Source organism: Macaca fascicularis, chromosome 16 (genome assembly GCF_037993035.2).
Source record: "Macaca fascicularis isolate 582-1 chromosome 16, T2T-MFA8v1.1".
Classification (NCBI taxonomy): Eukaryota; Metazoa; Chordata; class Mammalia; order Primates; family Cercopithecidae; genus Macaca; species Macaca fascicularis.
This window is the reverse complement of record NC_088390.1, coordinates 7,953,668-7,981,244: the sequence shown is the minus strand read 5'-3', so window position 1 is coordinate 7,981,244 and position 27,577 is coordinate 7,953,668. Positions and strand designations below refer to the sequence as shown.

Genomic DNA, 27,577 nt, shown 5'->3' with positions numbered 1-27,577 from the left:
GTTTTGAATCTTGCTAGGCACTCCTCCCACTACATTTCTGTCCAGTAAGTCCCACTCTCTCTGAAGTCAACCTGAGGCCATGTAGTATCTGCTGCTCACCCTCCTTCTCTACACTGAGCCCATCACATAGTTGGAGCTGGAAGAACCTCAGTTTTAGTGAATAATCCAAGAGATAAAAATGAGGAAAAGGAAAAAGTCGTAAGATTTTTTTTAAAAAAGGCAGAAAGCAACAACTTTTCTTATCCCTCCCCCCAAAACTCCCCCCCCTATAAAAAATAACAGAGCACACAGAAAGGAAAGTATAATTTATATGTACAACCAATAAACCTGATACAGAAGAGGGGATCAGGACAGACCAGGAGTGGGTGTGAAGAGAGACTGGGAAGGGGGCAGCAAGAAAGTGAAGGGGCAGCAAAGAGGAAGTGGGGGGTTCGCCATGCAAACTGCCACTCTCCCTGGCCCCTCCTGGGAGGGGGGATGTGCCCACATTTCCCTTGCCTGCCCTCCACTACTTTGCTCTGGTCCCAGTGACAAGGTAGCTCCCAAGACCCTGACTAGGTCCCCTGCCTGACTTAACGCAAATTTAGTCTGTATCTAGGCCTTGAGGAGGGAGGGTAGTAGAAGTCTTCAGGAACCTAAGCCCCAGAGCTGGGGGCTTCCCCGCCACCGCCGTCTGGCCCATTGTATTCTCTCCCACCCTTCTAGGTGACCTGGGTCCCTAGAACAGGTTGGGGAGCTCCTCTTTGGCTTGAGGGAGTATCACCCAACCATTACTCTTTGTAGGGGTGGTCCTTGGTCCCTAGGGAGGGGGGAACATTCCCAACACAAGATGCCGGTACACAGGAGGTAACTGAGCCAGTGAACGGCGCCTTTATTCTGAGGCTGAACAGCAATTGACTTCCTCCCTCATAACTGCTCCACCCTCATTGTGGGGAGAGGTAGGGAACGGTAACATGCAGCCACCCCTCCTCGTCCCTTCCTCCCTCCCAGGACTCATTTTCATCCCTCTCTAAAAGTCCCCCTCCTCTCTTCAAAGCTCTCTTCCCCGCAAAAGTTCCTAAAGGCCAGGCAAGGCTAATTCTCCACTTCTGCATGAGATGGAGCTGATTCTGCAGGGAAACAGCTGGGGAGGCTCCACCTCTTGCCTCCCCACAACCATTTACTGGGAAGTTGTGTATACTTGGCGGTGGGGGAGGAAGGTACTTGGAAGACCCTGCCAGCCGTCTCCCACCCAGACCTCTTCTCACCAGCACAGTCTTCAAGGCTTGGTGGGAAAGGCGCGTGGGAGTGGAGAAAGACAAAGGGCCCTTCTTGAAGAGAGGAGCTGCAGAGAGGGGCAAAGGGGTTCCTAGCCCAGTGATGGCCCAAGGGGTGGGGAAGGTGGAGGGCTGGCAGCAGGCCCCAGCGCTTGAGCTGGGGGTCGGCCTCGGGGACGGGGCCTGGGTGAAGGGCAGGCCTGGGATCCAGTCAGTCGTCTATACAGATCACCTCCCCGGCTCGGGGCTCCTTCCGATCCAGCCCGTCTGACACCAACGCCCCCACCATTTCCTTCTCCTTCTTCACCAGCACTGGAGGGCCGTTGGTGGCGGCTGTTTGGGAAAGTGGTAAGGAAAGATCAATTCCCACATCACTCCCAAACATCACTTCATGACAGTGGTGAATTCTCACTTCTAGGCCACCTCCTGCCACTTCCAGTTGCCCCAGGTAAGGGTGGGAAGACAAGGGCAAACCCCTTTCCCTGAGATTCCACTTTGTGTTACATGATTGAACACGTGTTCCCACTCTATACCCCTCGGGTTTCATATTCACTTTCCCTTGAAGGAACCTGGAGGGAGGTGGCTTGGGTAGAAGACACCAAGTCACAGATCTACTAAAACTCTGGTTTTTGATAAAGGAGATCAAAGAGGGGTTAAGAAAGGGATGGGGGGACAGCCTAGAACAACTCTATCCCATAAAACACCAGATACCACCAAGGAAATGAGATGGACTAGAGCAGTTAAAGGGCAGCTGAGCAGAAATAAAGTTTGGCAAAGGAGGAGTGTGAGTAGCAGGGGGTAGGAAAACACCAGCTGACCTGTGATGAAGGACCCTGCAGGCATCTGGCTGTAATTGGCGCCTGCGGCGGCCAGGGCCCCTACGGGTGCGGCGCTGAAGGCCGCCCCGTACCCCGGAGGTGTAGCGTAGGGACCCGGGGGGAAGGCCTGGAACAGAGAGTAAGCAGAAGTTGGAGTTAGTTCATAGTCTGTGAGAGGAAAGAAGCTGTAGGGGAGACATTAGGAGCCACACTCCACAGCTACTGAGGGTAGGATACACAGGCAGGCAGACTCACTCAAGGGTGACGACTGTGTTCTAGCAAGATGTTTTTCCATATTGTATAGGATTCTGATGGAAGTGTTTGTATGTGTGCAGGAGGAACCCCAACAGGGAAAACTGGAGCTAGGGGGAAAGAGGGTTACCGGTGTGGGGTGAGGCTCCGTGCCCTTGCTGGCCAGCCGGCTGAGGATGCTGCGCTCGGACATCTGAAGGCGGGCTGCGATGGGGGGTATTCGGGATAGCGTGGCTGGCAGGCGGGTCACGTCCGCCTTCATGTCGCTCAGCAACTCCTCCAGCTGGTTCAGAACTGGGGCCCGGGCCACAGAGAAAGAAGGGCAAGAGAAAGACAGGGAAATAGAGAGATGGAGCCAGGAAAAGAGAGGCATCAGACGGACAGATACAGGCAGAAAAAGAGCGAGAGAGGAGGACACAGATGTCAAAGAACCAGAGGTCAAGAAAGTAAAAGTAGACAAAAAACAGAAGCAACTCAGGGGAAAAGAAAAAGTGTTAGGAAAAGAGAGAGAACAGATCACCACAGAAGACAGATGGAGAGAAAGAAGAAAGAAAAAGGGAGCATGGAGGAAAGGAAGATGGGGGGACATTGGAAGACATGGGGGCGGGGAGTTGTCAGAACATCTCATACTGGAAGAGCAAGGTTTGGGGTTGGGGATGATGGGGAGGAAATAGTCAGGAGGCATGGGAGGTGGTAAGTGTCAAAGCTTTAAGGAATCAAGATTTTAATATGTAAGGGGAGAGGGAGGTTAGAAGGTCAGTATTACAGATTCAAGGAATTAGAACAGGGATCAAAGGGGCCAGGAGTCAGTGACTACATCAGGCAGGATTAGATGGTTAGAGGGCTTTGGATATAATCTCTATCATTGGCAAGGTAAGAGGCGGTAGGAGGAAAGGTCGAAGGTCAAAGGGAAGTTTCATGGAGTAGGGTCAGAGGGTTGGATAGGTGGTAGTTTCTGCCTCATGAGGTGAAACAGATGTGAGGGAATGTGATTTGTTTGACCACAGCCAGGGATTTGTATGGTGCACACACAGTCCAAGGCCCCTAACTGGATGATGTCGGCAGTATGGCGGGGATGCGGCTCCACCGCCAGTGAAGAGGCCCCACTGTGTAGAGGGGACATGGAGGCTGGGGCAGGTCCCTCTATGGGGCATGGTTGTGAATGCTATCAGGTGTGGATGAGGGTTGGTTTGCACAAGTCCTAGAGGCTAAAATCCAAGGGGGTGCCAGGTCGGTAGGGGTGGGGTTAGAGGTCAGAGGGGGGTGGTTCAGAGGGTAGAGGGGTCAGGGGGTGGGAAGATTTTGAGGGGTGCGGGGTGAAGACTTACGCAGCGTTGTGGGCCCTCCCCCGCGCGGGGCCGCCGCGGCCCTTACCCTTGTGCAGGACGGCGTTGGCCGGCTTGTTCCCCGCCAGCGACTCCTTGGAGAGGTGCTGGTGGCTCTCGGCCAGGCACTCGGCCTCGGCGAAGCGGGCGTGGAGGGCCATGGCGGGGTGCGCCGGCTCCTGCGACAGGTTCAGGTAGGCCGCCCGCCGCAGCTGCTCCTCAATCACCAGCGCCTGCTCCAGGAGCTGAGGGCACAGGGTTGGGAGGTGAAGGCAGGGCTCTGCCAGCAGTGAGTGAGTGGCGGGTGGGGGGACTGGACATAGCAGGAGACCCACCCTGCCCTCACTGCTGGCCCAGAGCACTCCTAGCTCCAAACCAACTGCGAACCTAGCATCAACCCTGACCCAGACCACACTCCCAAGCACAAGGTTACACTTTGGTCTTGGCTCCAAGCATCACCTCAGCCCTGAAGGTGTTAACCTTCCCTAGGTTCCAACTAGATCTGGCCTCACTTCTGACCCAAGCCCGTCTAAAACCCGTTCCTGTCCTCCCTCATTCCCACCTTGAACCTCCGGGCCAGGAACTTATTTTTCATCTCCAGAAAGTTCCCCTTATTGGCTTCAGTTTTAAATGGCTCGTTGATAATGGCAAATTGAGCATCATTCTGGATGTCCTGCCACCGTGCATAGCCATGGCTACCAATGAAGGAAAGGGAACCATCAAGGAATTTAACAAGAATGGGCTTGGCTTTGAACACTTCTTCCTTTTGGCCTGACTCCCCAAAGTGTGGCAGTAGCCCTGTCCCTGGGTGTGAAATCATTATCCTTTTTTTTTTTTTTTGCCAGCTTGAGAGAACCTTTTCCTTCTTGCACGTGTGTCAAAGGATACAGGACAATCCCAGCCAGAAGCCAGTAGTCGTGTCTTCTGTGCCAGATCTCATTGAGTTTGCCTGAGGAAATAGCTGCCCGTTCCTCATTCTGCCACAGTGTGTGAAGCTCTGCAAAGGCGGCAGCAGACAGAAGAGGCAACAAGGGTTTGCAGACTGCACTCAGTCCAACAGACAGGTACAGATGGGGAAACTGAATAATGAAAGGGAACTAAGGGCTCCTGAAGAGGAATGGGTAAAGGTTAGGTTAGGAGTTCGGAACAAACTCCGTTACTAACCAGGTTCGAGTTAGAATTAAGAATAAAGGTGGGATTAGAGCCAGCTTTGGAGTTAAGAGGGATACTTAAGAAAGATTTAGAGCAAGGATCGGAGTCAGCATGCAACATACTTCATTGGAAGTTACTTGGAATTAAAGGTAGCAGGAAGCCTCAGGCAAAACGAGAAACCCCATGAGGATGAGCAGATCCCCTTGAGGAGCAGAAAGCAGCAAGAGTCTCCCCAACCTGTGAAGCCACCATCTGCGATATTGAACATGAACCGGGGCTTCTCTGTCTTTTCCTCTCGTCGCCCATTGGACCGTGGCTCATCTCGAGGCCCTGGTCGAAGCTCCCGGTCACCTTTTACATCTTCTGCTAGGACAGACAGGTGAAAGCTCACACCTCAGGACACCCTCCTCCCAGGTCCCAAGACTACTATCTGTACTGTGCTGTCCTGGCCTTTCAAACAGCTACCCGCCCAGGACCCAAGCATTTGGTTCCCCAGACTCCACCTCCCCTGATGCCCTCAGGGACCCAGGTGTCCGGTCCTTCCACCCATTACCTCTCTTGCCCAAATCCCCTGCTTCCCCCTCCGGCCTCTCCCTGTGTTCCTGTCCATCCATCGGCTTCTCCTCCCCCCTTTCTCCTGGCGTCGACTCTGTGGCTGTGGGAGGGGGTAGGGGATAGGAAGGGAGGATGTTACCCTCATCCTCTGACCCCAGAAGAGGGACATCCCAAATTCTAATCCCCCATCACTCCTAAGGCCATGCACCCACCTGACTTCTCTCTGTCCCCACGGTACCCAGGTTCAAGCTCCATCTCTCCAGGTACCCCTGGCACCTCATCCTCTAGAGGAATCTTCCTTGGCTCCAGCCGCTCCCCGAGTGATGGGGCTGGGCTGGGGGCATCAACCTGTAAGAGGACAATGGGGTCAGGATGAGCTGGAGGGCTCCCAGGCATCTGGCCTCCAAGCCCCCTCCCCTCCCACTCCACAGGGGAATCCAGGGAGCCACACACCTCTGTGTCCATCTTCTCCCCAATTCTGCTGTTCTTCTCTGGCTTCTCCTCCTGGTTTTCAGCTTCCTCCTTCTCAAGAGGAGTCCTTATGCCTTCTCCTTTCTCACTTGGAGCTGGAGTAGCTGCAGGGGAAGGCACAGTGATAAAGACAGAGGTTCTCTTGCCCTGACTCCTGGCTCCCTTTCTGTCTCTCCCACCATCCTGATTTCTGATTACCAGGTTTAGAGGTGCAGGGACTGTTGGTAGCAGAAGCCTCAGGAGTGGTGGGAGACGTTTTGGTAGGAGAGGAGGCTCTGGAGGAGCGCTTAGAGTCAGCGCTGGGGTCGGGCATCAGTTCCGGCATTGACCAACGCCCATTGATGTGCTCAAACTCCTGCACCTGGGGTGGGAAGGACAGGTGTCAGCTCCAGGCACTTACAGACATACAGACAGGAAACTCCAGTCTCCTCCGTCTCACACCAGCGCGAGCTTACAACTCAGGGACAGAGGCAGAGGAAGGACAGAGACTAGGCAGCCAGCTTGATTTTTTGGGTGAGAGGAAGACTGATACCTTCTTCTTGACGAGAGACATGACTCCAATGCGGGTCAACACCTGCTGGCGACTCAGTCCCTCCCGAGGGACCCCATCGGCAAAGGTTTCAGAGCCGTCTGCCCCAGGCTCACACAGATGGCGCATGAACAAAGATACATAGGCCCTAAGAAGCATGGGGTGGGAGGACGGTTAGGGAAGCCACAGAAGGGGTATAGGGCAGTGAGGAAGATGCAAGGATGACTGAGGACCCCCAAGTCCCCAAATCCCCAGATGCTCCAGGGCTCCTCCCCTGGGCCTCTCACTCTCACCATTACCAGCCCTCCAAGTCCTAACCGTGCCCCTGCGCCCCATCCCTGGCCTATCCCCTTGGCCTTGGTACTTAATTCCTGGGCCCCATCAGTCAGCTCTTCATCCTTTCCACCAGCTCCTCCTGCCAGGTGATTGTGGCCAAGTAAATGTGAGGCTAGGACAGCCCAGGAGAGGTTCCTTGCTTCAACACCTCTCCCCTGGGGAGAATGCCTGGCCCCTCTACTCTAGGCTCGGCTGAGGGGAGGTGGGGTGGGCTGAGACCACCCCCCAGGAAATCGAGCCAGGAAGCGTTGTATGGTAGGGAGGGTGACAATCAGTTGAGTAAGGTCACATCATATGGCGGCCCCAAGGAAGAATGGAACACCCAAAGCTCTTACCCTTGCGTCCAACTCAGCCCTGCATCACCCACACTCACTTAAACTCCTTCTCAGTCTTGCCCCTCAGGTCCCGCACCAGCCACTGCGTGGTGAAGGCATCCTGTGGTGGCATCCCCCAGCGCATCACGGCATTGAGGAAAGCCTTCCGCTGACGGGTATTGAAGCCCAGCACCTGAGGGTGGGGGCAACGAGGCAATGGCGACAAATGTCCAGGGTTCTTAGGTCTTGTCCTTTCTACCCTCAGTGATCCAGGCCCCAATTTCCAACCTTCTGCCCTCATGCTCTCCTTGGAGAACTCACGAACACTGGGCCCAGCTCTCACCTCAATGTTGCCCCCGACTCGGGCCAGCAGTGGAGGCAGTGGCTTATCTTTCTCATTCCGGAGCTGCCTCTTTGACTGTCTACGCCCTGAGAGTGGGGATGACATCAATTAGCTGATCCACCACCTCCTCTAAGCCTCAGTCCTCCTTAGCACCCCATTCCCACAAGACACAGAACACAGGAACATTCCTATCATGTTTGAGGTGCTCCCAATTCTCTCCCAAGCACTTCAGAACTACTAACCCAGTGACTGTAAAAGAACTAGTCATATTTTAAAATTAATAGCTGATATCTGACAAAGGCCCAGATTACCAGTGGAAATGGAAAATGATTCAGCCTTTCTTGATCTAGTCTATGTGGTCACACAAACCGAAGTTTACTAGTGGAGAGACTATCAACATTGCTTCCTTTCTGCTCATCTGCAATGGAGTTTTTCCACACACACACAAAGATTTTTTACTTGTACAAAAACAGTGGGCTTAAAGCAAACTGAAAAATAAAATGGTAAGAGGTAAGAGTCAGGAACACAGATGCCACCTTCAGGACGTTCATCGAAGTCTTCATCCTCCTCCTCTGAACCCACCGAGTACTCTGACTGGTTGTCTGTGGGGGTGGAGAGGGCCCAGTGGTCAGGGAGGTCTCTCGGGATATGCCCATGCTGGGGCCCTTTCTGGCTGGCTTCCTCCCTGCCGAGACTTGTCTACCTTTATTCTGGCCTTGGCCCTTCTGGGAACGCCAGGTCACTGCCTGAAGTCTGACTTGGGAGCCGCATATCCTACAGCATCTCCATTCACCGCCCACCTTCAGTCTCTGGGCCCCTCTGGTTCTCCTGCCAAACCTACTCTAAGCAGTGGCCCTGGGTGTCCACAGGATGCCTGTGCAACCACCAAATAGTTTAAATCACCTGCAAACCCACCTGGCCTCCGGGTAGTTCCTAATGACTCTACCTTACGTCTTTCCCTTTTAGCAGGGAAAGGCTCTGACTTCTAGGCTTCTCTCTTACTCTCTAAGTAGCCCCAGCCTTAAGTCCCTTCTCATCATCACTTCCCCCACTTTTACTGCCTGCATCTGGGGCAGTCCTCACCTTGGTCTTCCTGAGCAGCATCATTGTAGTTAACTTGCTTGCGAACCCGCTTGCCCTTGCCTAGATTCCGGGCTAAGTCTTCCTGCTGTTGCTCATAGTGATGCCTCAGCAGCTTCTCCCAGTAGTCAGGGTCCACATTCTCCTCCTGCTTGATGATCTCTCGCTCAATTTCCTCAATCTGAAGGGCAGCAGAATGAATGAACACTGGGGGTCTCCTTCTTTGCTAATCTTTCCATGGCAATGAAATCCCTACTCTGCTGCGTCAGCCCAATCTGGTCTCCCCACTCCTGGAGCTTCGTGACTCTGCATACATTTTCTGGACATTGTGCATGTTCCATGCCATCTCTTACCTGCAGCGTGCTCTCCTCATGTTTTCTAAATCTCTCCTCTAATCCCTCTGACAGTGTTTCTCCTGCACTGTCTCAGAAGGTACCCTCTGTGTTTACCAGTACTGTCTGTGCCTACGTTTCTCTCTGAAGTCCAGTCTCACCTATTAGACGAAGACGTTATTTGAGGTCCACTACTGTTCTAAGGGGGACAGACCCTCCTATTTCAAGGCCAAGTAAAGGATACTGCCTTTTGGAGATGGCCTGGGATAGATAATGTCTGGCCCCCAGAGCCTCTCACCTTGTCTTCTTCTCGCACGACGTACTGTGCCACTTTGAAGGAGCTGAGATACTCATTCATGTTCTGCACGTCAGTGTCCTCAGTTGCATCCTGGTTCCGGTCCAACAGCCGAGCGATGGCCTCATTGTCATAATGAATCACACTGCTGTCTTCCTCCTTGTTCTCCCCTGGTGAGAGGGAAAACAGGGAACTTTGGGTTCCAAAGTTTAGAAAGGCTGATGGGAAAGCTTCTACTCTGCATCCTTTTCACAGAAGCCCTGGAGAAGGCTCTTTCCCTGGGAGCCAATGTTGAAAGGTTTATGTTTTGTTTGTTTTAACCCTACAGGCAAAGAAAGAGGTCAACCTTCCTCCAAGAGCCACTAAAAGAAGGCTCTCCTTCCTTCAAAGGCTACAGAGAAGAGTTGTTTTTCCCTCCGCAGGGGGAGAGCAGGGACCTGCTTTCACGGAGCTGCAGAAAAGGTTCTCACCCTCGTTTTCATCCTTGAACAGCTCTTCAGTGCCAAATTTGAGAATGTCGTCAAGCTCCTGCTTAGACATGGAGCCTGCCTTGGAGCCCAGCCCAGGCCGCACAACCAGGTGTGTCAGCATCATCTTTCTTTTGGCCACTTGTGTGATTCGCTCTTCCACTGACGCACGAGTCACAAACCGGTAAATCATCACTTTGTTGGCCTGGCCAATCCGATGAGCCCGGCTAAAGGCCTGCAGGGGCAAGAGAAAGTGGCGGGTGGGCCAGGGGAGTGGCCGGGGAGAAGCTGCCCACATGCTCAGGAAAGAAGGCTGCTGAAGAAGGGTCTTCTCTCCTCCTAGAAGCGACTTATTTCTGACCCCGGAACATGACACCCTCCTCCATGAACCCACATCTCCTTGCTAAATGGTGCAGGCGTTCCAGGATACGAGTTCCCACCTGGATGTCATTATGGGGGTTCCAGTCAGAATCAAAGATGATGACAGTGTCAGCAGTGGCCAGATTGATGCCCAGGCCCCCAGCTCGGGTGGACAGGAGGAAGCAGAATTGTTGGGCTCCAGGAGCTAGGAGGTGAGAGTTGGATCAGGTTTTTCTTGTACCCAGTAGGTCTGTCCACCTGCTCCTAGACGTTCTCTGATGACAAACAACCATGCCCCCAACTCAAAGCCTAAGTTTCCAATGTCCCCCAAGCCAGTCCCCCTCCCATCCCAGAGACCTATCACAGGTTTCTCAGGCCTCCCACACCCACCAGGGACCAGTGTATCTCCCTCACCATTAAACCGATCGATGGCCTCCTGCCTCAGGGCACCAGTGATGCCACCATCGATGCGTTCATACTTGTAGCCTTCGTAGTCTAAGAAGTCCTCAAGCAAGTCTAACATTTTGGTCATCTAGAGCAAGAGAAAAGGATGGAGTCTGGAATAATGAGGTGGTGGGATAGCTTGCTTATTCTAACTACTCCTTTATACAAACTCAACCCTGATCCTTACACCGGAACCCCTGCCCTGTCTTAAGCTCCTCTTTATTCCACATTCTTATCACACTCTCTTTTTTATTTTTATTTTTGAGATGGAGTCTCATTCTATTGCCCAAGCTGGAGTGCAGTGGTGCCATCTCAGCTCACTGCAACCTCCACTCCCGGGTTCAAGTGATCCTACTACCTCAGAGTCCCTAGTAGCTGGGACTACAGGTGTGCGCCACCACGCCCAACTAATTTTTGTATTTTTAGTAGAGACGGGGTTTCACCATGTTGGCCAGGTCTCAAACTCCTGACCTCAAGTGATCCTCCTGCCTCAGCCTCCCAAAGTGCTGGGATAACAGGTGTGAGCTACCATGTCTGGCCCTCTTGTCACACTCTCTTGATTTAAGATTGTTTCTCCTAAGGCAGAGGTTCTCTGCGACCCATGAAAAGGTTTCAGGGAAATCTAGGAACCCCCTGAAAATCCATACAAATTTGTGTCATTGTATGTACAGTTGTCTGGAGAGTGGACCCAGAGTTTTCATCACATTTCCAGAGGGTCTGTGCCTTCACCCTCACCTGCCAATAAGATGAAGAAATAATACCAATCTCTAAGGAGGCTCACCCTCACCCTTCCCCCATGCAGCTGAAAAGGAACTAAAGCTGGACTTCAACTTCCAATAACCTTAAGAACAGGCATCAGAGGCCAAGAATAAACTTGCTATACAGTAATCCCAGCACTTTGGGAGACCGAGGTGGGCAGATCACCTGAGGTCAGGAGATCGAGACCATCCTGACCAACATGGTGAAACCTCGTCTCTACTAAAAATACAAAAAATTAGCCAGGCATGGAGGTGGGCACCTGTAATCCCAGCTACTCGGTAGACTGAGGCAGGAGAATCACTTGAACCCAGGAAGCAGAGGTTGCAGTGAGCCCAGATCACGGCCCTGCACTCCAGTCAGGGAACAAGAGAGAAACTCTGTCTCAAAAAAAAAAAAAAAAAAAAAGAAACTCTTACAGGAGGAATCTCCTCATTTGTCACACTGGAGCAGCCACAGGAAGACGGTAAGAAATTAAAGTGTGGAGGACGAGGAGAGGGAAGAGGAAGCAGATGTAGACAGCTAAGGGCACAGGTCACCTGCGAGAAGATGAGTACTCGGTGTCCTTGCTCCTTCAGCTTTCGCAGCATCTTCTGGAGCAGCATGAGCTTCCCAGATGACTTAATAAGTGCCCCACCCTCATAAGCCCCACTGGGGAGTTTGGGGGACTCCTGAAAAGGGAGGAGAGAGGAGGAGGACAGGGTCAGTTGGAAACATCTCCCCATATTCTTACCATGCCTAGAAGGCCAGATGCCCAGATCCAGCTTCCACACATTCCCAATTCCTACTGCTCTCAGAGACCCAGTCCCTGGCCTTCCAGCGCACTCCACCCTTGTGGCTCAATACCCACCTCCCCACTACTCCCCACCCATGTTTTCTGAGAGCGGACATTCGATCAGCTCCTGCTCTGTGTATCTACCATAGCAGCCACGGGAAAAAGGTATGGATGGTTGCAGCACTTCTTAAGATCCATCATGATATTAAGCAGCGACACCTGGTTCCCACCACCTCGTGAATTCAAGGCCTCAAAATTTCGAGTCAGGATGTACTTGTAGTATTTCCTAAAGGCCAGGAAAGGGGTGTAAAAGAAACATAAAAAAAAGAAGCAATTATGATATTGCACTTGGAATGCTCCCATCAATCCCCAACCCCTACTGCAGGCAGCTTGTCTTGCATCTTACTTCTGCATGGGGCTTAGCTCCACCCGAACGATGAGCTCTGTCTTGGCTGGCATGTTCTTAAAGACATCTGCCTTGAGCCTCCGTAGCATATGTGGCCCCAGCAAATCATGCAGTTTCTTGATCTGGTCCTCTTTGGATATGTCAGCAAACTCCTCCAGGAAGCCCTCCAAGTTGCTAAGAGCCAGGAGAGAAGAAAATTAACAGGTTGGCAAGTTATTTGCCGCTGATCTCAGGCTTACCACCTCAGATTAATCCTCTACCGGTTCATTTTATCTGCTCCACCTCTCATCTCTGCCAACTACCCTTAGGGAACCACTTACTTAAATCTCTCTGGGGTGAGGAAGTTCAGGAGATGGAAGAGCTCCTCCAGATTATTCTGCAATGGGGTTCCTGTCAGCAGCAACTTATGATCTATCTTGTAACCATTGAGAACCCTGAAAAACTAAAAGATGGGGCAAGGCAAGGCAGGAGAATGGGCTTATTAGTGGCAAATGACCGACCCACAGCATCAGCCTTTCTCTGTCCCAGCTCCCATTTCACTCAGGATCAGAGGCCCCAAATCTTTGGCCCTCTCCCTCCTCCAACATGGCCGTCCTCTCAGACTACAGAAAATCCCCAGAACTTTGTTTGGGTTTTTTTAGGACCAGGGCAAGTAGGAGCCCACCATTTCAAGTTTTTGAGGTCTGAGAACCTCACTCACCTTGGACTGGTTGTTCTTGAGTCGATGGGCCTCATCTACCACAAGACAGGCCCAGCGGATAGAACCGAGTGCTGCCTGATCAATGGTGATCAGCTCATATGATGTCAGGAGAACGTGGAACTTCACCTGTGCCTCCCTCTGCCAACATAATTATTGCCCATTCAGCTGCCACCTGACAACCATGGACTTACACCTCCAGACACCTTTTCCTGACTGTGGCTGCCAATAGGAGCCATTACTCTGTTCTCCAAGCAGGGATTACAGACCATGGCCCCTAAACCTCTGCCCACATTTCCAGTACTGACAGATCCATGTACGCCCTTGGGAGTACCTGCCACATCTCTAGGATGGTAGTGCAGAGACACGAGGACAGGTGGAGGAAGAGGAGAAAGGTGAGGAGAGAGGGGAATAGAGAAACTGAATTCCTGGCTGAGAAAAAGAAGTGACAGATTTGAGGGTCTTAGAGGATATGAGGTAGAGGGGCTTACCTTCATCTTAAAAGCTTTCTTGCCCCCTTTGATGGCGTTGTCCTCAAAGGAGAATTCATTCTCACGAATGATGGCCCGGCTATCCTTGTCACCCGTGTATGTCACCACATAGAATTTGGGTGCCCACATCTGGAACTCCCGCTCCCAGTTAATGATGGTAGAGAGTGGGGCACTCACCAGGAAGGGACCTTTTGTGTGGCCCTGGGAGTCAAGAATGGGGCAGCATAAGTCTAGGCTAGAGGCTGTATACCCCAGTCCTCTGCCAGCTACACCCCTCCATCTTCCCCCTCCCCAATTCCCCAGTCCAAGCGGTCCCCTTCAAGGTCCTAGAGTCCAGCACCTCCTTATAGAGTGAGTAGAGGAAGACAATAGTTTGTATGGTCTTGCCCAGCCCCATCTCATCAGCTAGAATGGTATCAGTGCCCTGGGCCCAGGAGAAGCGCAGCCAGTTCAGCCCTTCCAGCTGGTACATGTGCAGGGTGCCTCCAGTGGCTGTGATAAACCGTGGCTGAGTCTCATATTTCACGGTAGGCTACGGAGACAAGAAGTCAGAAAGCTCAAGGAAATAACCAGCAGCTCCTCCAGTTTTAGTCTCCTCCTCCCTGGCATGGATACCAAGTTGGATTACAATTCCCTCTACTATGGCCTGAGTTTACAAAAGTTCTCACATCTAGTCTTCAGCCCCTCCCCCTCATTCTGTAAGACAATATCCAGCAGCACCATGGGGGAGGGCCAGCTGGTGAAAGAGCCGCCAGTGGGCTATCTCTAGCAGCTCCTGCCCTTTTAGGCCAAAATTCTTAACCACTCTTGGGGCAAGGCTGGACGCTGAAGGAAGAGCTGCTGTTCACAGAGGTTACTGAATCTCTGGGAAGTTCCATCAATAGCCCTTGGGAAATCTTCGATCACCATGGCTCCAGAAACAAGAAATGCCAACTGAGAGGACTCACATCATTAGTGGGAGAACTGGGAGGCCCATCACCCTGTAGCTCCTTCTTCTTCTTCTTATACTTCCGGGGCTGGGCAGGGTCTTCCCCCATAATTAGTTCTCTGGAAAAAGAGTGGCTCTGAATGAGGCCTCATCTTTGGGAGTCCTACGCTTTCTTTTCTGAACCCATTCCAGACCTACTTCCCACTGTCCATGACCTAGATTTTCCCGTATTTCCTTTTTCCCAGGCTTTTTACCCTTGCCCTTTGGATTTCACCTCAAGAACCAGCCCTCCCCACTCTTGAACATTCTCTTCTCCACTACTCAGCCAGATCTTGTTTCTGTTCCTTACACTACCTCTTTAGCAAGCCCATCTCAAACCACCCAGCCCAGGTGGCCATTGCCCTGAACTCCAGGTTGAATCAGTCCCTTCTATACCCTCATTTTATGCTGGAGTTTTAGCTTTCAGGCCCTCATCCTCAGAATCCCTCAAATCCACAGGCTCGTTCCCTCACCGGTGTCTCCAGTAGCTTTGCTTATGTTCTTCATATTCAGGGATATTCATTTCATCTTCCTCCCACGTGGACTGGTCATATGGCAAGTCCCTCCATTTTACTAGATAGTGGTAATTCCCCTTTTTATCCACACTGTGGGGCAGGAGGCCATAAGGAGGAGCAGGAGGAAACAAAAATTGCATAGATCACAAACAGCAAGAAGGCCTGAGAAACGCAATTATCAGCAAACACACAAAATTTGTCACCCAACCTTCAACAGTGGGCGCTGGAAGGGACGTGAGAATAGTTAACCTGGCAGCCTAACCTTCTCAGGATGGTATCCTAAAAATCAACTATCACAAAACATTCCTGGAGATCCCTCCTTATATCATTTGTTCACCTAATCACTAAGTATTTTCCTCATGGACCTCAGAGTCTCATGGGGAAGACAGCATTGAAATAACTAAATAAATACCGTAACTTTAGGCAGTAATAAGTACCATGAAGAAGAAATATTCAGAACACTGGTCTGGATGAATTATGTCTCTCATGTTTTGCTTTCATGCCCTCATCCCCAGACTCATGTGCTATGTCTTATGCCACTGGAGATGACAAAAGAGGCACTGCCTGGCCGAACTTTCCTCCTGTTTTCTCCCATTCCCCTGGAGGAAACAAGGCCAGAAAGGCTGAAGCTACAGCAGAGGTTATCAAGGTTAGATCAATTACCTGGTTAATCAGCAAATACTAACATGAGGCTATCACCATGGTAAGAATAGTGTCATATACCAGGTCTTACTTCCCAGGGCCAAGGATTCACCTGTGGTTGATGATACGGTGGACAGTCATCCACTCTGGCTTGATGCCAAAACGATAGTACTTCTCCTCCATCTCAGCATAGTGTGGGTCTTTCACTTTACGCTTGTCACTCTTCCCATCATCCTCGCCGGAGCCATAGTCCAGGGGCGGGGGCTCATCCATGTCATTCTTCCGCTGGTAGTTTCGGTACATAACCAAATGGAAGATTTCCAGCTGATAGGGCACAGAAAAACGAGGAAGAGACAGGCCTGACACTCACAGAGGACAACAGGGAACGGGGAAGAGGCCAGCAGGAGGAATGGGACAGGGAAAGAGAGCTATGAAAAAGGATAGATTGGCTGGGCGCGGTGGTTCATGCCTGTAATCCCAGCACTTTGGGAGGCTCAGGGGTGCGGATCACCTGAAGTCAGGAGTTCAAGACCAGCCTGGTCAACATGGAGAAACCCTATCTCTACTAAAAATACATAAATTAGCCAGGTGTGGTGGCACATGCCTGTAATCCCAGATATTCAGGAGGCTGAGGCAGGAGAATCTCTTGAACCCATGAGGTGGAGGCTGTAGTGAGCCAAGGTCGCGCCACTGCACTCTAGCCTGGGCAATAAGAGAATAACAGGCGCGTCCCAGCACTTTGGAAGGTTGAGGCAGGTGGATCACCTGAGGCTGGGAGTTCGAGATCAGCCTGATCAACATGGAGAAACCCCATCTCTACTAAAAATACAAAATTAGCCGGGCGTGGTGGCGGGCGCCTGTAATCCCAGCTACTTGGGAGGCTGAGGCAGGAGAATCGCTTGAACCCGGGAGGCAGAGGTTGCAGTGAGCCAAGATCGTGCCACTGCACTCCAGCCTGGGCAACAAGAGCAAAACTCCATCTCAAAAAAAAAGAAAAGAAAAAAGAAAGGAAGAAAAAGGATGGATTAGAGACAAATGAGTCAAAGTCAAAACAGGAGAATAAATAAAATGAAACAGATGCAACAGTTTCAGAAGACACGGCCTGGGTGGGGCTGTTATGAGCAAAAGGAGATAGGGAATGGGGTTATAAACATTGAGATTTTTTTTTTTTTGAGATGGAGTCTCGCCCTGTAGCCCAGGCTGAAGTGCAGGGGCACGATCTTGGCTCACTGCAAGCTCCGCCTCCCGGGTTCACACCATTCTCCTGCCTCAGCCTCCCGAGTAGCTGGGATTACAGGCGCCCACCACCATGCCTGGCTAAATGTTTTGTGTTTTTAGTAGAGACGGGGTTTCACTGTGTTAGCCAGGACGGTCTCGATCTCCTGACTTCAGGTGATCCGCCTCCCTCGGCCTCCCAAAGTGCTGGGATTATAGGCGTGAGCCACCGCACCCAGCCGATAATTTTGTTTTTTTAAATAGAGATAGGGTTTCACTATGTTGCCTAGGCTGGTCTCAAGCAATCATCCTCCCCTGGCCTCCCAAAGTGCTAAGATTATAGGTGTGAGCCACTATGCCCAGCCAGGAATATTATAAAACATGGAAAAAGATAGATAAGGAAGGACGTGAAGTTAAGAAAGGCTATGCTATATCTGAGGGAAGAAAGCTAATGGAGACTGAGAGAAAGAGGACTGTAGACCAAAAGAACCACAGATGGAAACTAAGCAAGTAGGGTATAAAGGCCAGAGGCCTGAAACGAGAGAAAATGAAGGGTATGGGAACCCAGCAAACAGAGGAGTAAGAGAGGGAGAGGATGGCAGGAAATGAGGTCATGGGGGAGAGGGAAAGCAAAGGTCCTAGTACCTGAAGCTCCTTGGCCCAGGAGCAGTGCCAGTAGGATAGTCCCACCCACTTGACAAAGAACTCTCGCTCTGATCTGCCTTGAAGAGGACGCGGGGCTGGGACATCTGGATTCCCGTCTGCCTGTTGAGGGGCTGGCATTGCTACAGGCGGCTCCCCCCACCGCCAATGCAAGATCTTCTGCACTCGACCCTTCAGCACAGGGCACTTTGGGATGGACATGTACAAGGAGAAGGAAAAAAAAGAGGCAGACAGAACCCATCGTTAGATGACAGGATAGGGGTCCCACAGAGTGGGGGAGTGCAGAGAAAGGAAAAGCTGGACATGTGGGCCCCAGGGATGGGGGAAGGGATCAGGCCCGACAGTAAATACAGAGGGGAGATGTTTCCACTCACTGTGCATCGGGGACACAGCCATTCACCATTGGGAATGTCAGGCAGGGGAGGGTTTAGACAATGAATGTGGTAGGAAGAGATGCACGCGTCACAGCACAGCAGCTCCCCGCCGTCCTTGCACACGCGGCAGTACTCCATGTGATCATCCTCCTCCTCCTTCTCCCCTTCCTCCTCTCCCTCCTCTTCGTATTCCTCCTCTTCCTCTTTGGCCTCCCACTGGACCCCCTCCTTCTCCTAGGGGGCCAAGGACAGACACACAGACAGATGGCAGAAGTTAAGGAATGAAACTGGAAGATACAGGCAAAGACAGGACACCTGAATCCTAGAAGTGCAGAGAAGACTGGTGGGAACTAAAGAAAAGGACACTCCAGTTTCAGAAATGCTGATTCTGGGAGCAAAGGTGTGGGAGAAAGGAATACATTAGGATCCTAGACACTTGGACATCTGTTACTAAGAAGTCCAGCCATCTGGGGGTAGGAAGAGGGTAAGTGAAACCAAGGGGGAAAGAGATGGGTGGGTTCCTCAGGGTCATCAGATGCTGGCATTAGGTACTCACACAGTGAGGGCAGCTCCATTTGCCCTCGGGAGCCCGGTCAAGCTCAGGATCAAGGCAGACGAGGTGGTAGGCACGAGGGCAGGTGTCACACAGAATAATTTCCCCACCCTGCTGGCACACCTCACAGTAATCCTGGTGATCCGTCTCGTAGCCATCAACCTCCTCCTCCCCGGCCACTGCAGGACAGCCCAGGACTGTCATATACCCCGGTGGAGGGATAAGGAAGTGGGGCAGGGGGAGATGGAGAGAGAGAGGGAGAAGGGTTGAAGAGAGAAGTCAAAATTGAAAATAAGAATGAGAGGATGGCCCACTGACAGGATCACACGCAGTCAACACTCCTTACCCTTCTTCTTCTTCCTTCCTGGCCGGCCTCTCTTTAGTTTCTTGGTGCGGACAGGGCCATCAGGCCGGCCTGAGGCACTGTGGACACTGCCACTGTCCAGGTCTGACTCCTCAGCCTCTGGTTCAGGACCTTCGTCACTCTGAAAAACATACTGCCCATAGCCCCATGGCCGTCAGTGAGGCAGACTTCATTCCACGCCCTCCCCAGGCCTTTGGCTTCCTGCTCCGTCGTCCCTCACAGATCCGTCTCTGGATCCTTGTCCGTCACGGATCCCTGTCTCTGGATCCTTGGCCCTCACAGATCCCTGTCTCTGGATCCTTGGCCCTCACGGATCCCTGTCTCTGGATCCTTGGCCCCCAGGTGTTTAGCAGACAGGGATGGGTCACTCACCGAGCCTCCTTTCTTCCTCTTGCCACCCAGCAGCCCTAGTTTTATTTTGAGCGGTGCCATTTTCTTTCCCCGAAGCTTCTTGCGTCCATCAGGCACTCGGGGGCTCTTACTCCGTCTCTTATGGCCTGGACCTGAATGAGGAGTTGGGTGAGAAGAGGAAAAAGGAGAGGTCATGACATCCTGGAATAATGGAGGTCACAGGAGCCTCTGGACTCCTCTGTGGGCTGTGGTTTCACTAAGCCCCACTTCCTGGAAAGCATCTCTCCTCCGGCAATCAGGGCTGGGAAGGCGAGAGTTCCAGACTCTAATGTGAAGACATGCGGTTTGGAAGGTGAAATGACAGTTGTTGGAAGAGAGTCCCCTACCTTTGCCCTCTTTGGTTTTGGCTCTTCGGATGGGTGGGGGCTGGATATCAGCAGCAGGGGGTGGTGGAAGGGCGGGGGGTCCGGAGGGTGCTATGGGGGTGGCCGATGAGACAGCAGCTGACACCTGCTCAGCTACAGCTGCTGCTGCTGCTGCCGCTGCCGCCGCCACAGCAGCTGCTGACCCCTTGAAGGGGTTGTTGGCGCTGAACTCTCTCCATTTGGCCCCAAGGATGGTCATCATCTTAGACATTGGGATCTTAGGATTCTTCTTAGCAATCAGGGGCCTGTAAATACAGAAGCAGAAAACTCGGACCCTTCACAGATGGTCTGGGAACACTGCCATCTCCCCTCATCAATTAAATCTATGTACATGCTAGGATTCCTGGGTGGTGAGAATATGTCCTATTAGGAAAAACAGCCATTTAAGAAACTAAACAAATAAAAATAAGTTTTAAAAAAGCAGAGAAAGAAAAGGTTTAAAAAAGCATTAAAAAAGAAATACAGACCAGGCACGGTGGCTCATGCCTGTAATCCCAGGCTGAAGCAGGAGGATCGCTTGAGCCCGGGACTGTGAGATAAACCTGGGCAACAAAACGAGATCCTGTCTCTACAAAAAACTAAAATTAAAATTAAAAAAAATAATTAGCTGGGTGTGGTGGCGCCTGAGGCTGAGGCAGGAGGATGACTTGAGCCCAGAAGTTGGAGGATACAGTGAGCTATGATCATACCACTGCACTGCAGCCTGAATAACAGAATGAGACCCTGTCTTTAAAAAAAGGGAAATAGGCCGGGCACGGTGGCTCATGCCAGTAATCCCAACACTTTGGGAGGCCAAGGCGGGTGGATCATGAGGTCAAGAGATGGAGACCATCCTGGCCAACATGGTGAAACTCTGTCTCTACTAAAAATACAAAAATTAGTGGGGCATGGTGGCACGCGTAGTCCCAGCTACTCGGGAGGCTGAGGCAGGAGAATTGCTTGGACCTGGGAGGTAGAGGTTGCAGTGAGCCGAGATTGCGCCACTACACTCCAGCCTGGCGACGGAGTGAAACTCCATCTCAAAAAAAAAAAAGGAAAATAAAAAACAGCAAAATAAAACTGAAAAACATAAAAGGTTAAGATAAAACTAACAAAAATACTTTACTTTTGTATACTACTTTACAGTTCATAAAACACTTTCACATACATTATACCTTATCTCGTCCTCACAGTAATACCCTTGAGTTGCTATGATTCTCTGCATTTTACTAGTAAGTTCCATGGGCCCTGAAGATGGGCTTCTGTAGGACGAAGTGTGAAACAGATAGACCATGCTGGTTCTGCTCTGGGGTGGGGTGCTAAACACTTGTGCTGACATGGGTGAGCCATGGTGCTGAGCAAAGCCCCATGTTCAGCAGTGAGGTAGGTGAGACAACATTACTAATGACAGTCATCAGTTACTGAATGTTCCCTAGGGGCTAGGCACTGATTGTACTGTGCTTTCTATTCACTATCCCACCCAACCCACACAGATTCCTATGACGTATATATTACTATTCCCGGTTTATAGAAGAGAAAATTGAGGATTGAAGAGGTTAAGTTGCTTGCCCAAAATGTAACCAGATCTGAACCTCAGCAGCTGCCTCCAGAGCACTGAACTGATATGTTAAAGTGCCTCCTCCCCAAAAATACGTCTGCACTGTTTTCTTTTTCTTTTCTTTTTCTGAGATGGAGTTTCGCTCATTGCCCAGGCTAGAGCACAATGGCGTGATCTTGGCTCGCTACAACCTTCACCTCCCGGGTTCAAGCGATTCTCCTGCCTAGCCTCCTGAGTAGCTGGGATTATAGGCATGTGCCACCACGCCCAGCTAATTTTTTTTGTATTTAGTAGAGACGGGGTTTCGCCATGTTGGTCGGGATGGTCTTGAACTCCTGACCTCAGGTGATCCACCTGCCTTGGCCTCCGAAAGTGCCGGAATTACAGCCGTGAGCCACCGGACCCGGCCCATCTCTGTTATTTTCTACTCTACTATTCTCTACCCTTCTTTAGGAGCCACTGAAGCTCAGGTCCCACGGCCAGCAATGGACCCTCCATTATTACCAGGGCCTAAGGAAGGGGCACGGGACCTGCTAAGTGAGCAAAGGAAGTTTAGGAACACTGATGGTATCTCTCAGGTCCAGCTAGAGAGAAGTCACAGAGCAGAAGATGGAGCTGTTGGGGCAGCGGAGGGCTCACTATATTCTGTCCTCACTTCATTCTGTTGCGAAAGAGTTCTCTAACCCAGCACTGGAATCATGATCGCCCCTCCACCCCTCGCCCCTCAGTGAAGAGGTCTTAACTGGGGTTCTTGGATCCTTACGAGTCCAAGAGTTCCCTGAAATGACGTGTGGAATTGGGTGTGTATATGCCGTGAATTCTCTGGAGAGAAGTTTCATAGCTTTCATCAGATTCCAAGGGGTCCAGGGCCTCCCTCAAATTAAAAGTGTCTATTAGCGAGGATTCCTCAGTCTTACCGCACCTCATGAACTGGCTGAAGGCTTTGTAGTTGGTGAGTGTGTGGTAATCCTCCTCAGAGAACACATGCTCCACATCCTCCAGGCCCCAGGTCAGAAGCAGAGTTGCTGATGACTTCTGTTCCACTTGCTGCGGGAGAGGGGCTTTGGTGAAGTAGGTGCTCCTCCAGGCCCTATTCCAGGCCCCACACATGCCTGTCTACCAACCCACCAGCTTCCCTGGGCTTTCTTGCTTCTTGCTCCATTCTCCAGTCCAGTCTCCATTCCTCCCCTCCTCATGCCCATCTTTAATGCGGATTTCTCACTCTCATTCCCTAATTCTACTCACCTTTTGCCCCCCATCTCCCTCCCCCTTTTTCCGCCGCTTTGTCTTCTTCTCCTTTTTTTCTCGGTGCTTCCTTCTTCGTTTCCGACCTGGTCCGGTTCCATATTCACTCCCCCCACTCTCTGACTTCTCCCGGTACTCATCTCGCTCAGAACCAAATTCCTCCTCACTGTCCTAAGAAAAAGAAATAAAAATAACATTTATTCATCTCTACCACTGCCAGAAACTGTTCTCAGCACATACCATATCTTATCTCTTTTAATCTTCACAACAATCATATGTGATAGTAACTAATTTTTTATCTCCTTTTTTTGTTTGTTTGTTTTTGGAGATGGAGTCTTGCTCTGTCGCCCATGCTGGAATGCAGTGGTGTGATCTCAGCTCACTGCAACCTCCACCTCCCGGGTTCAAGCAATCCTCCTGCCTCAGCCTCCTGAGTAGCTGGGATTACAGACATGTACTACTGCGCCCGGCTAATTTTTGTATTTTTAGTAGAGATGGAGTTTCACCATGTTGGCCAGGCTGGTCTCGAACTCCTGACCTCAAATGATCCACCCGGCTCAGCCTCCCAAAGTGCTGGGATTACAAGCGTGAAGCACTGTACCCGGCCATTATCTACTTTTACAGATGAGGAAACTAAGGCACAGAGAGCCAAATAAATGGCCTGGTATCCTAGACAGAGGAATGTTGGACTCTTGAATTCATACAGTCTTCTTCCGGAGCTTATGCTTTCAACTGCTTCTCTTTGCTGCTGAGACAAGTCACGCTGACAACAAGGCTCTTCACTAGGTTGCAGTGAATGAAGTTAGGGTCCCAGATCCCTGAGATACAGGCCAACAGTGGCAGGGAATTGGGGGGGCCCAGGGGATCAAGCCTCCCTGGCTTCAGACCCCTACCCCCACACCAGTAATCAGGACCAGAGAAAATGTAGGTCTCTGAGAATGGGTCTCCTGAGCCTTGCCACGGAGTTAGAAATTCTTCACACTTACACGCTTCTTGCGTTTTCGGGGTTTTCCTGGCTTGTTCTCCTTCTGTTTCTTGGGTCCTCGTTTTCTCTTCTTCACACCCAATGCTGAAGGCAGCAGCCGAATGTCATCCTTATCTTTGAAGCAAAAAGCATCAGAAAACCTAAGCCTCTAGGTTTCCAGCCCCTGAGGCCCCTCAACTTGCCCCTTCCCCACCACGGCAGTTCCCGCTCTCTAGGAACTGGGGCATTAACTCCTCCAAGCCCTGCCTCCCCTCACTGGATGCAAACAGAAAGTGTTTCGAGTACTCCGGGATGCTCTGGTTCTGAATGGGAGGTCAGGGGTCAGAAGAGAAGAGCAGCCAAACCACTCCCCTCCCTCCCTTCCTACTAACAAGGGACCAGGCTCCAGGCCATGGGCTCTGACTGTGGCAGGTCCTTTCAGTCACCGCCAGGGCTCCTCCTGCCTTCCCCCTCACTTCGCCAGCTGGCATCCTGCCCAGGAACTGGGGAAGCCATGCCCAGCTGCTGGCCTGGCCTGACCCCAGCACTTGGAGTGGGGAGACACAAGCTGGCAGCTCCCTAAGCCAGATGCTGGGGAGGGAGAGCCAAAGGTGGACACCTGGGTTCTCACACTAACACCCTGGGGCCCTGACATCCTTTTGCCAAGAGGGAGGCCTCTATTTACATTTCCTCGGATAATTACCAGGCATCCTGTCACCCCAACACAGTCCTGGAGGAAAAGAAATCCTCAGCTGGTCATTTTTACTTCTTGCCCACAGGATCACAGTGTCTGCCTCCTTCATCACACCCTAATTCGACAGGAGAAAGTCTCCACAATTACCTAAACATTCCTCCTCCCAAGTAGCCTAAAACCTACCTTCAATTCTATTCCCATCTCCCCGCTCCCTCTGAGAACTTGGGGGCCATACCCTTTGTTTCCCGATCTCACCCTTCACCTCCGTATTTTGTTCCAGATATCCTGACCCATTCATCTATAGGCAGTATGGGAGACCCAAACAAAGATATAGGCGCAGACAGACACACCCAGCACATGCCTTCTCAAAAGCACACGCGCGCGCGCACCCACCCACACACACTGAGGCCCACAAATCCAGAGGAGGGCCTGTACCTGCTTCAGCAGGGCTAGGTCCCTGGCTTTCTCCCCAGATGTCTCTATCAGAGGGCCCCAGGCAGGCTCTTCCCTGATGTCCCCCCACCCCATATCTGTGAAGGTGTCACTCACTCTGTGAAGGCTTGGGGAATGGAGAGTTACCCCACATAAAGGAAGACAGGATGCCCCACAGACCTGGCGCCCTGGGGCTGTGGTTCGCCTCCCTCCCCTACCAAGCACTAGACTAACCAGCCAGACCTGTCTAGTACAGAGAGAGGCAGCCGACGCAGGACGGGAAAGCCTGGGCTTGGCCCAGCCCCTAGCTCTAGGACACACAATCCTTTCTCCCTCCCTCAACAGCCAACGGAAAATTAGCCACAATTAACACCAGAGGCCTCCGTTTCCACTGCCTCAGAGTCGGAGCCTCTCCTTCCTTCAGTGCCACCTTTCCTGCTAACTACAGCATCCTGTGTCCCCTTGTGCAGGAAGACACTCTAGGACTGTGTGCGTGTGTGCAGGGAGGTGGCTGCCCAGAGCCCGGGTGTGAAACGGAATGGGGACTGTAATAGGAAGTCAGCAAGGAAGGCGCCATGCCCCAGCAGCCGGCTCCCCTGGCCCCAGGGACTTCGGTTGACTTGAACATGGAAACGGAGGCTGCCGGGGCAGTGGCAAGGGCAGGCCAACTGGCTAAGGATCAGGGACACGGCCTCGGCCACCACCAGCCAGGGGTGGTGCACAAGCCCGTTCACTCTACTCCCCACCCCAGCGGGAGGTTCCCCAACTTGGGCAGACGTCGGTGGCGGGAGAGGCAAGGCGAGAATGGCGAGGAAAAGCAAGGACGGGTAATAAAGCAAATCTAAGTCCCAACCTCGGTCTCAGCAGCCACTCAATGCTGGCCTGGAGCCCAGACTCTCCCACATCCCCGGCTCGGATCTCAGGGAGGCAGGGAGGAAAGAGGCGGGGGCCGGAGGGCGCAGGGCGGAGCCTGGCCGCCCGAGCAAGCGGGAGGAGTCTCGACCGAAGCCTCGCCTCCTGCCCGCCCCTCTCTTCTTCTAATCTCACCATCAATCTCTCACACATATATTTATTTTTTCTCAAATTCCCCTCCCTCCCCCACAACGCACCACCATAATAGGTCTGCTGCACATGCGTACTGCAGGCAGGGGGTGGGTTTGTATTTTCAGACCTTTTGCAAAGAAACTACCAGAATTTTCCGCACCACCCACAATCATTCCCCACCCCCACCCCCAAGGAATCACATCTATATATTATGTTATATTATTTCTCTCGACTTGCCAGAAGGGGGAGGGAGAAGAAATGAGTTTTTGGCTTCCTGCTCCCTTCCCCCACCAACACGACTGCTATTATTTTAAACGTTTAACAATGTAAGAAGACTGGAGAGAGGGGGAAGGGATAAAATTGGTCTTGAGTAAGAATGTAAAACAAAATGGTGAGAATCAAAGCAGTCGGAATGGAAAACAATGGAAACCTCTCCTGTGCACAAATGCATATTCTAGACAAGGAAGAGCGAGGGCAGCCTGAACACATTGCCTTAGAGGAGGGTTATTTTCCCCACACTTAGGTAGACAGAAATAATGAGTGGGCTAAAAATATTTTCCCGAAGTTTTACCTCCGAAAGTCATCTGAGGGGGTGTATCTGGGTCACTCATTCGACTTGGAGGGCTGAAAGGGAGATAAAAATTGCCCAGGGGGAGAGGGGAGGTGGGTTTTCATTTCAGATGTAAAATGTAAGCAGCCTTTGACGTTTCTTCTGGTCTATTCAGAAAGCCAAGAAGGAAAGCGGAGGCCAGGTTGACACAAAGACCCATCTCAACCTCGGATCCTTTCACGCTTCTCTCCCCCACGTACCCAGATCCGAGACCCACCCAACCCCACCCCAGACTCCAAGTCCCAATACAAATAGGTGAGCGCTGCCAAGCCCCTGGCAGGACCTGGCGGCCTTTCTTTTCCTCTTTTCAGCGCCTCTGCCGGAGGCAACCCCAAAGGCACCCTCTCCCCACAACTCCTCATTCCTCCCCTTCCTGCCAAGGCAAGGGGCTCTCTGGGAGAACTTTTTCAAAACTTTTCCCTTTTTCAGACAAGCTTGGGGGACCGGGAGACTTTATCCAGTTTCCAGGAGACGCACATCCCTCCCCGACCCACAAGAAAGCACCCCCCGCTCCCCCAAAGGTCGTCTCGGCTAGACAGGAACGTTTGCCACAGAAGCCACACGGATCAATATGAGTTTTACAAAGAGCCCGGTGTTGGCCGTTTTGAAGTTTGGTGCATTTGTGCCGCATGGCAGCCAGAGGCCCGGGGGTGCGGACGTCCCCCTGCCGTTCCCCAGGCGGGGGGTGTGGACACCCAGATGCTCACCTATCCCAAAGAAGACTAGAAATCACTCCACTAGGAGGGTAGTCTGAGGGGGACACCGCTGGGCGCCTGACGCGGCGCAGCGGTCTGGAGAGCGCCGCCCAGAGAGTGCCGCCGGGTGACTTGTCACCTCGGGGGACGGGTGCTGAGTGATGGTCAAGCTGCAGAACAGCTGGGTGGGCAGTTCACGCCCCCCAACGTGCTCAGGGAGTGGGTGGTTTCAGCGAGAGAGTGAGTGACAGTGAATGGCAGCCACGTGAGAGTCACAGCTGGGCAGCTTGGCCACCCCAGACTGACGGGGTCAGGAGAGGGACCCCCCCCACCGCACTTGACACAAAAGAGCCCAGAGGCCCGGCGAGATGAAGGGGGTGGAGCTGGGGGCATCTGGTTCCCCAGACACTCTCCTCTCCGCTCCCCAATCCTAAGGGACTGCTGTCCCCTGCACAGGCTGGGGGAGCGAGGGGACGAGCTCCAGTCTTATTCCAGGAAGTGGTCTGCGTGGACTGTAGCCACCACCTGCCCCTACTCATCAGCAGCCCACAAACATTCACAAGACCCCTCCCTCGCGTGCCACCGCACGCCCCTCAGCTGGCGGGCATCTAAGTCCTCGCGGGTGGAGGGGGGGTCCGATGGACACCGTCCCCACTCTGCCTGCCCAAGTCCTGAGCGGAGGGGGCAGGCCCGTCGGCTGCTCCGGGCGGGGAAACCCCACTCTCCCTCGGTCCAACCCCACCGGGGCCCGAGCCCGAGGGGCGCTCGCGCGGCCGCCCCTCCCCCACGCGCCCCTCCCCCACGCCGCCGTCCGGCCGCCAGGGTCTCCGCGG

At 52.3% G+C, this 27,577-nt stretch overlaps 1 protein-coding gene and 1 non-coding gene across 40 annotated transcripts in view; both read right to left on the bottom strand.

The window, feature by feature from the left end:
- Positions 1 to 290: 290 nt before the first annotated feature.
- CHD3 (chromodomain helicase DNA binding protein 3) overlaps positions 291 to 27,577 on the bottom strand; it is a 56,700-nt gene continuing 29,413 nt past the window's right edge. For 3 of the 39 annotated variants that reach the window (XM_074018471.1, XM_074018473.1, XM_074018476.1), the window contains 39 exons: positions 23,292 to 23,404; positions 22,306 to 22,476; positions 21,983 to 22,107; positions 19,485 to 19,768; positions 19,120 to 19,250; positions 18,730 to 18,880; positions 18,387 to 18,580; positions 17,831 to 18,064; positions 17,439 to 17,642; positions 15,691 to 15,902; positions 14,895 to 15,026; positions 14,402 to 14,501; positions 13,795 to 13,986; positions 13,455 to 13,655; positions 12,967 to 13,104; positions 12,587 to 12,708; positions 12,267 to 12,440; positions 12,005 to 12,146; positions 11,625 to 11,756; positions 10,300 to 10,417; positions 9,966 to 10,090; positions 9,529 to 9,760; positions 9,062 to 9,228; positions 8,435 to 8,612; positions 7,888 to 7,953; positions 7,352 to 7,437; positions 7,068 to 7,201; positions 6,362 to 6,506; positions 6,028 to 6,190; positions 5,812 to 5,933; positions 5,571 to 5,706; positions 5,357 to 5,458; positions 5,041 to 5,166; positions 4,540 to 4,648; positions 4,214 to 4,346; positions 3,655 to 3,896; positions 2,457 to 2,955; positions 2,075 to 2,201; positions 291 to 1,589 (listed from right to left, as the gene is read on the bottom strand). In XM_074018471.1, the coding sequence (XP_073874572.1) occupies positions 1,468 to 1,589; positions 2,075 to 2,201; positions 2,457 to 2,955; positions 3,655 to 3,896; positions 4,214 to 4,346; positions 4,540 to 4,648; positions 5,041 to 5,166; positions 5,357 to 5,458; positions 5,571 to 5,706; positions 5,812 to 5,933; positions 6,028 to 6,190; positions 6,362 to 6,506; positions 7,068 to 7,201; positions 7,352 to 7,437; positions 7,888 to 7,953; positions 8,435 to 8,612; positions 9,062 to 9,228; positions 9,529 to 9,760; positions 9,966 to 10,090; positions 10,300 to 10,417; positions 11,625 to 11,756; positions 12,005 to 12,146; positions 12,267 to 12,440; positions 12,587 to 12,708; positions 12,967 to 13,104; positions 13,455 to 13,655; positions 13,795 to 13,986; positions 14,402 to 14,501; positions 14,895 to 15,026; positions 15,691 to 15,902; positions 17,439 to 17,642; positions 17,831 to 18,064; positions 18,387 to 18,580; positions 18,730 to 18,880; positions 19,120 to 19,250; positions 19,485 to 19,768; positions 21,983 to 22,107; positions 22,306 to 22,476; positions 23,292 to 23,404 (6,284 nt within the window). In that variant the 3' untranslated portion in view covers positions 291 to 1,467. Of the gene's footprint in view, positions 1,590 to 2,074; positions 2,202 to 2,456; positions 2,956 to 3,654; positions 3,897 to 4,213; positions 4,347 to 4,539; positions 4,649 to 5,040; positions 5,170 to 5,356; positions 5,459 to 5,570; positions 5,707 to 5,811; positions 5,934 to 6,027; positions 6,191 to 6,361; positions 6,507 to 7,067; positions 7,202 to 7,351; positions 7,438 to 7,887; positions 7,954 to 8,434; positions 8,613 to 9,061; positions 9,229 to 9,528; positions 9,761 to 9,965; positions 10,091 to 10,299; positions 10,418 to 11,624; positions 11,757 to 12,004; positions 12,147 to 12,266; positions 12,441 to 12,586; positions 12,709 to 12,966; positions 13,105 to 13,454; positions 13,656 to 13,794; positions 13,987 to 14,401; positions 14,502 to 14,894; positions 15,027 to 15,690; positions 15,903 to 17,438; positions 17,643 to 17,830; positions 18,065 to 18,386; positions 18,581 to 18,729; positions 18,881 to 19,119; positions 19,251 to 19,484; positions 19,769 to 21,982; positions 22,108 to 22,305; positions 22,477 to 23,291; positions 23,405 to 23,972; positions 24,079 to 24,218; positions 24,266 to 24,512; positions 24,627 to 25,248; positions 25,317 to 26,010; positions 26,157 to 26,756; positions 26,905 to 27,577 lie in introns of those variants that run through there. The other 36 variants (XM_045375401.2, XM_045375411.2, XM_074018472.1 and 33 more) reach the window with 34 other exon arrangements.
- Positions 6,797 to 6,935, bottom strand: LOC123569638 (small Cajal body-specific RNA 21). The gene has a single exon (XR_006693452.1).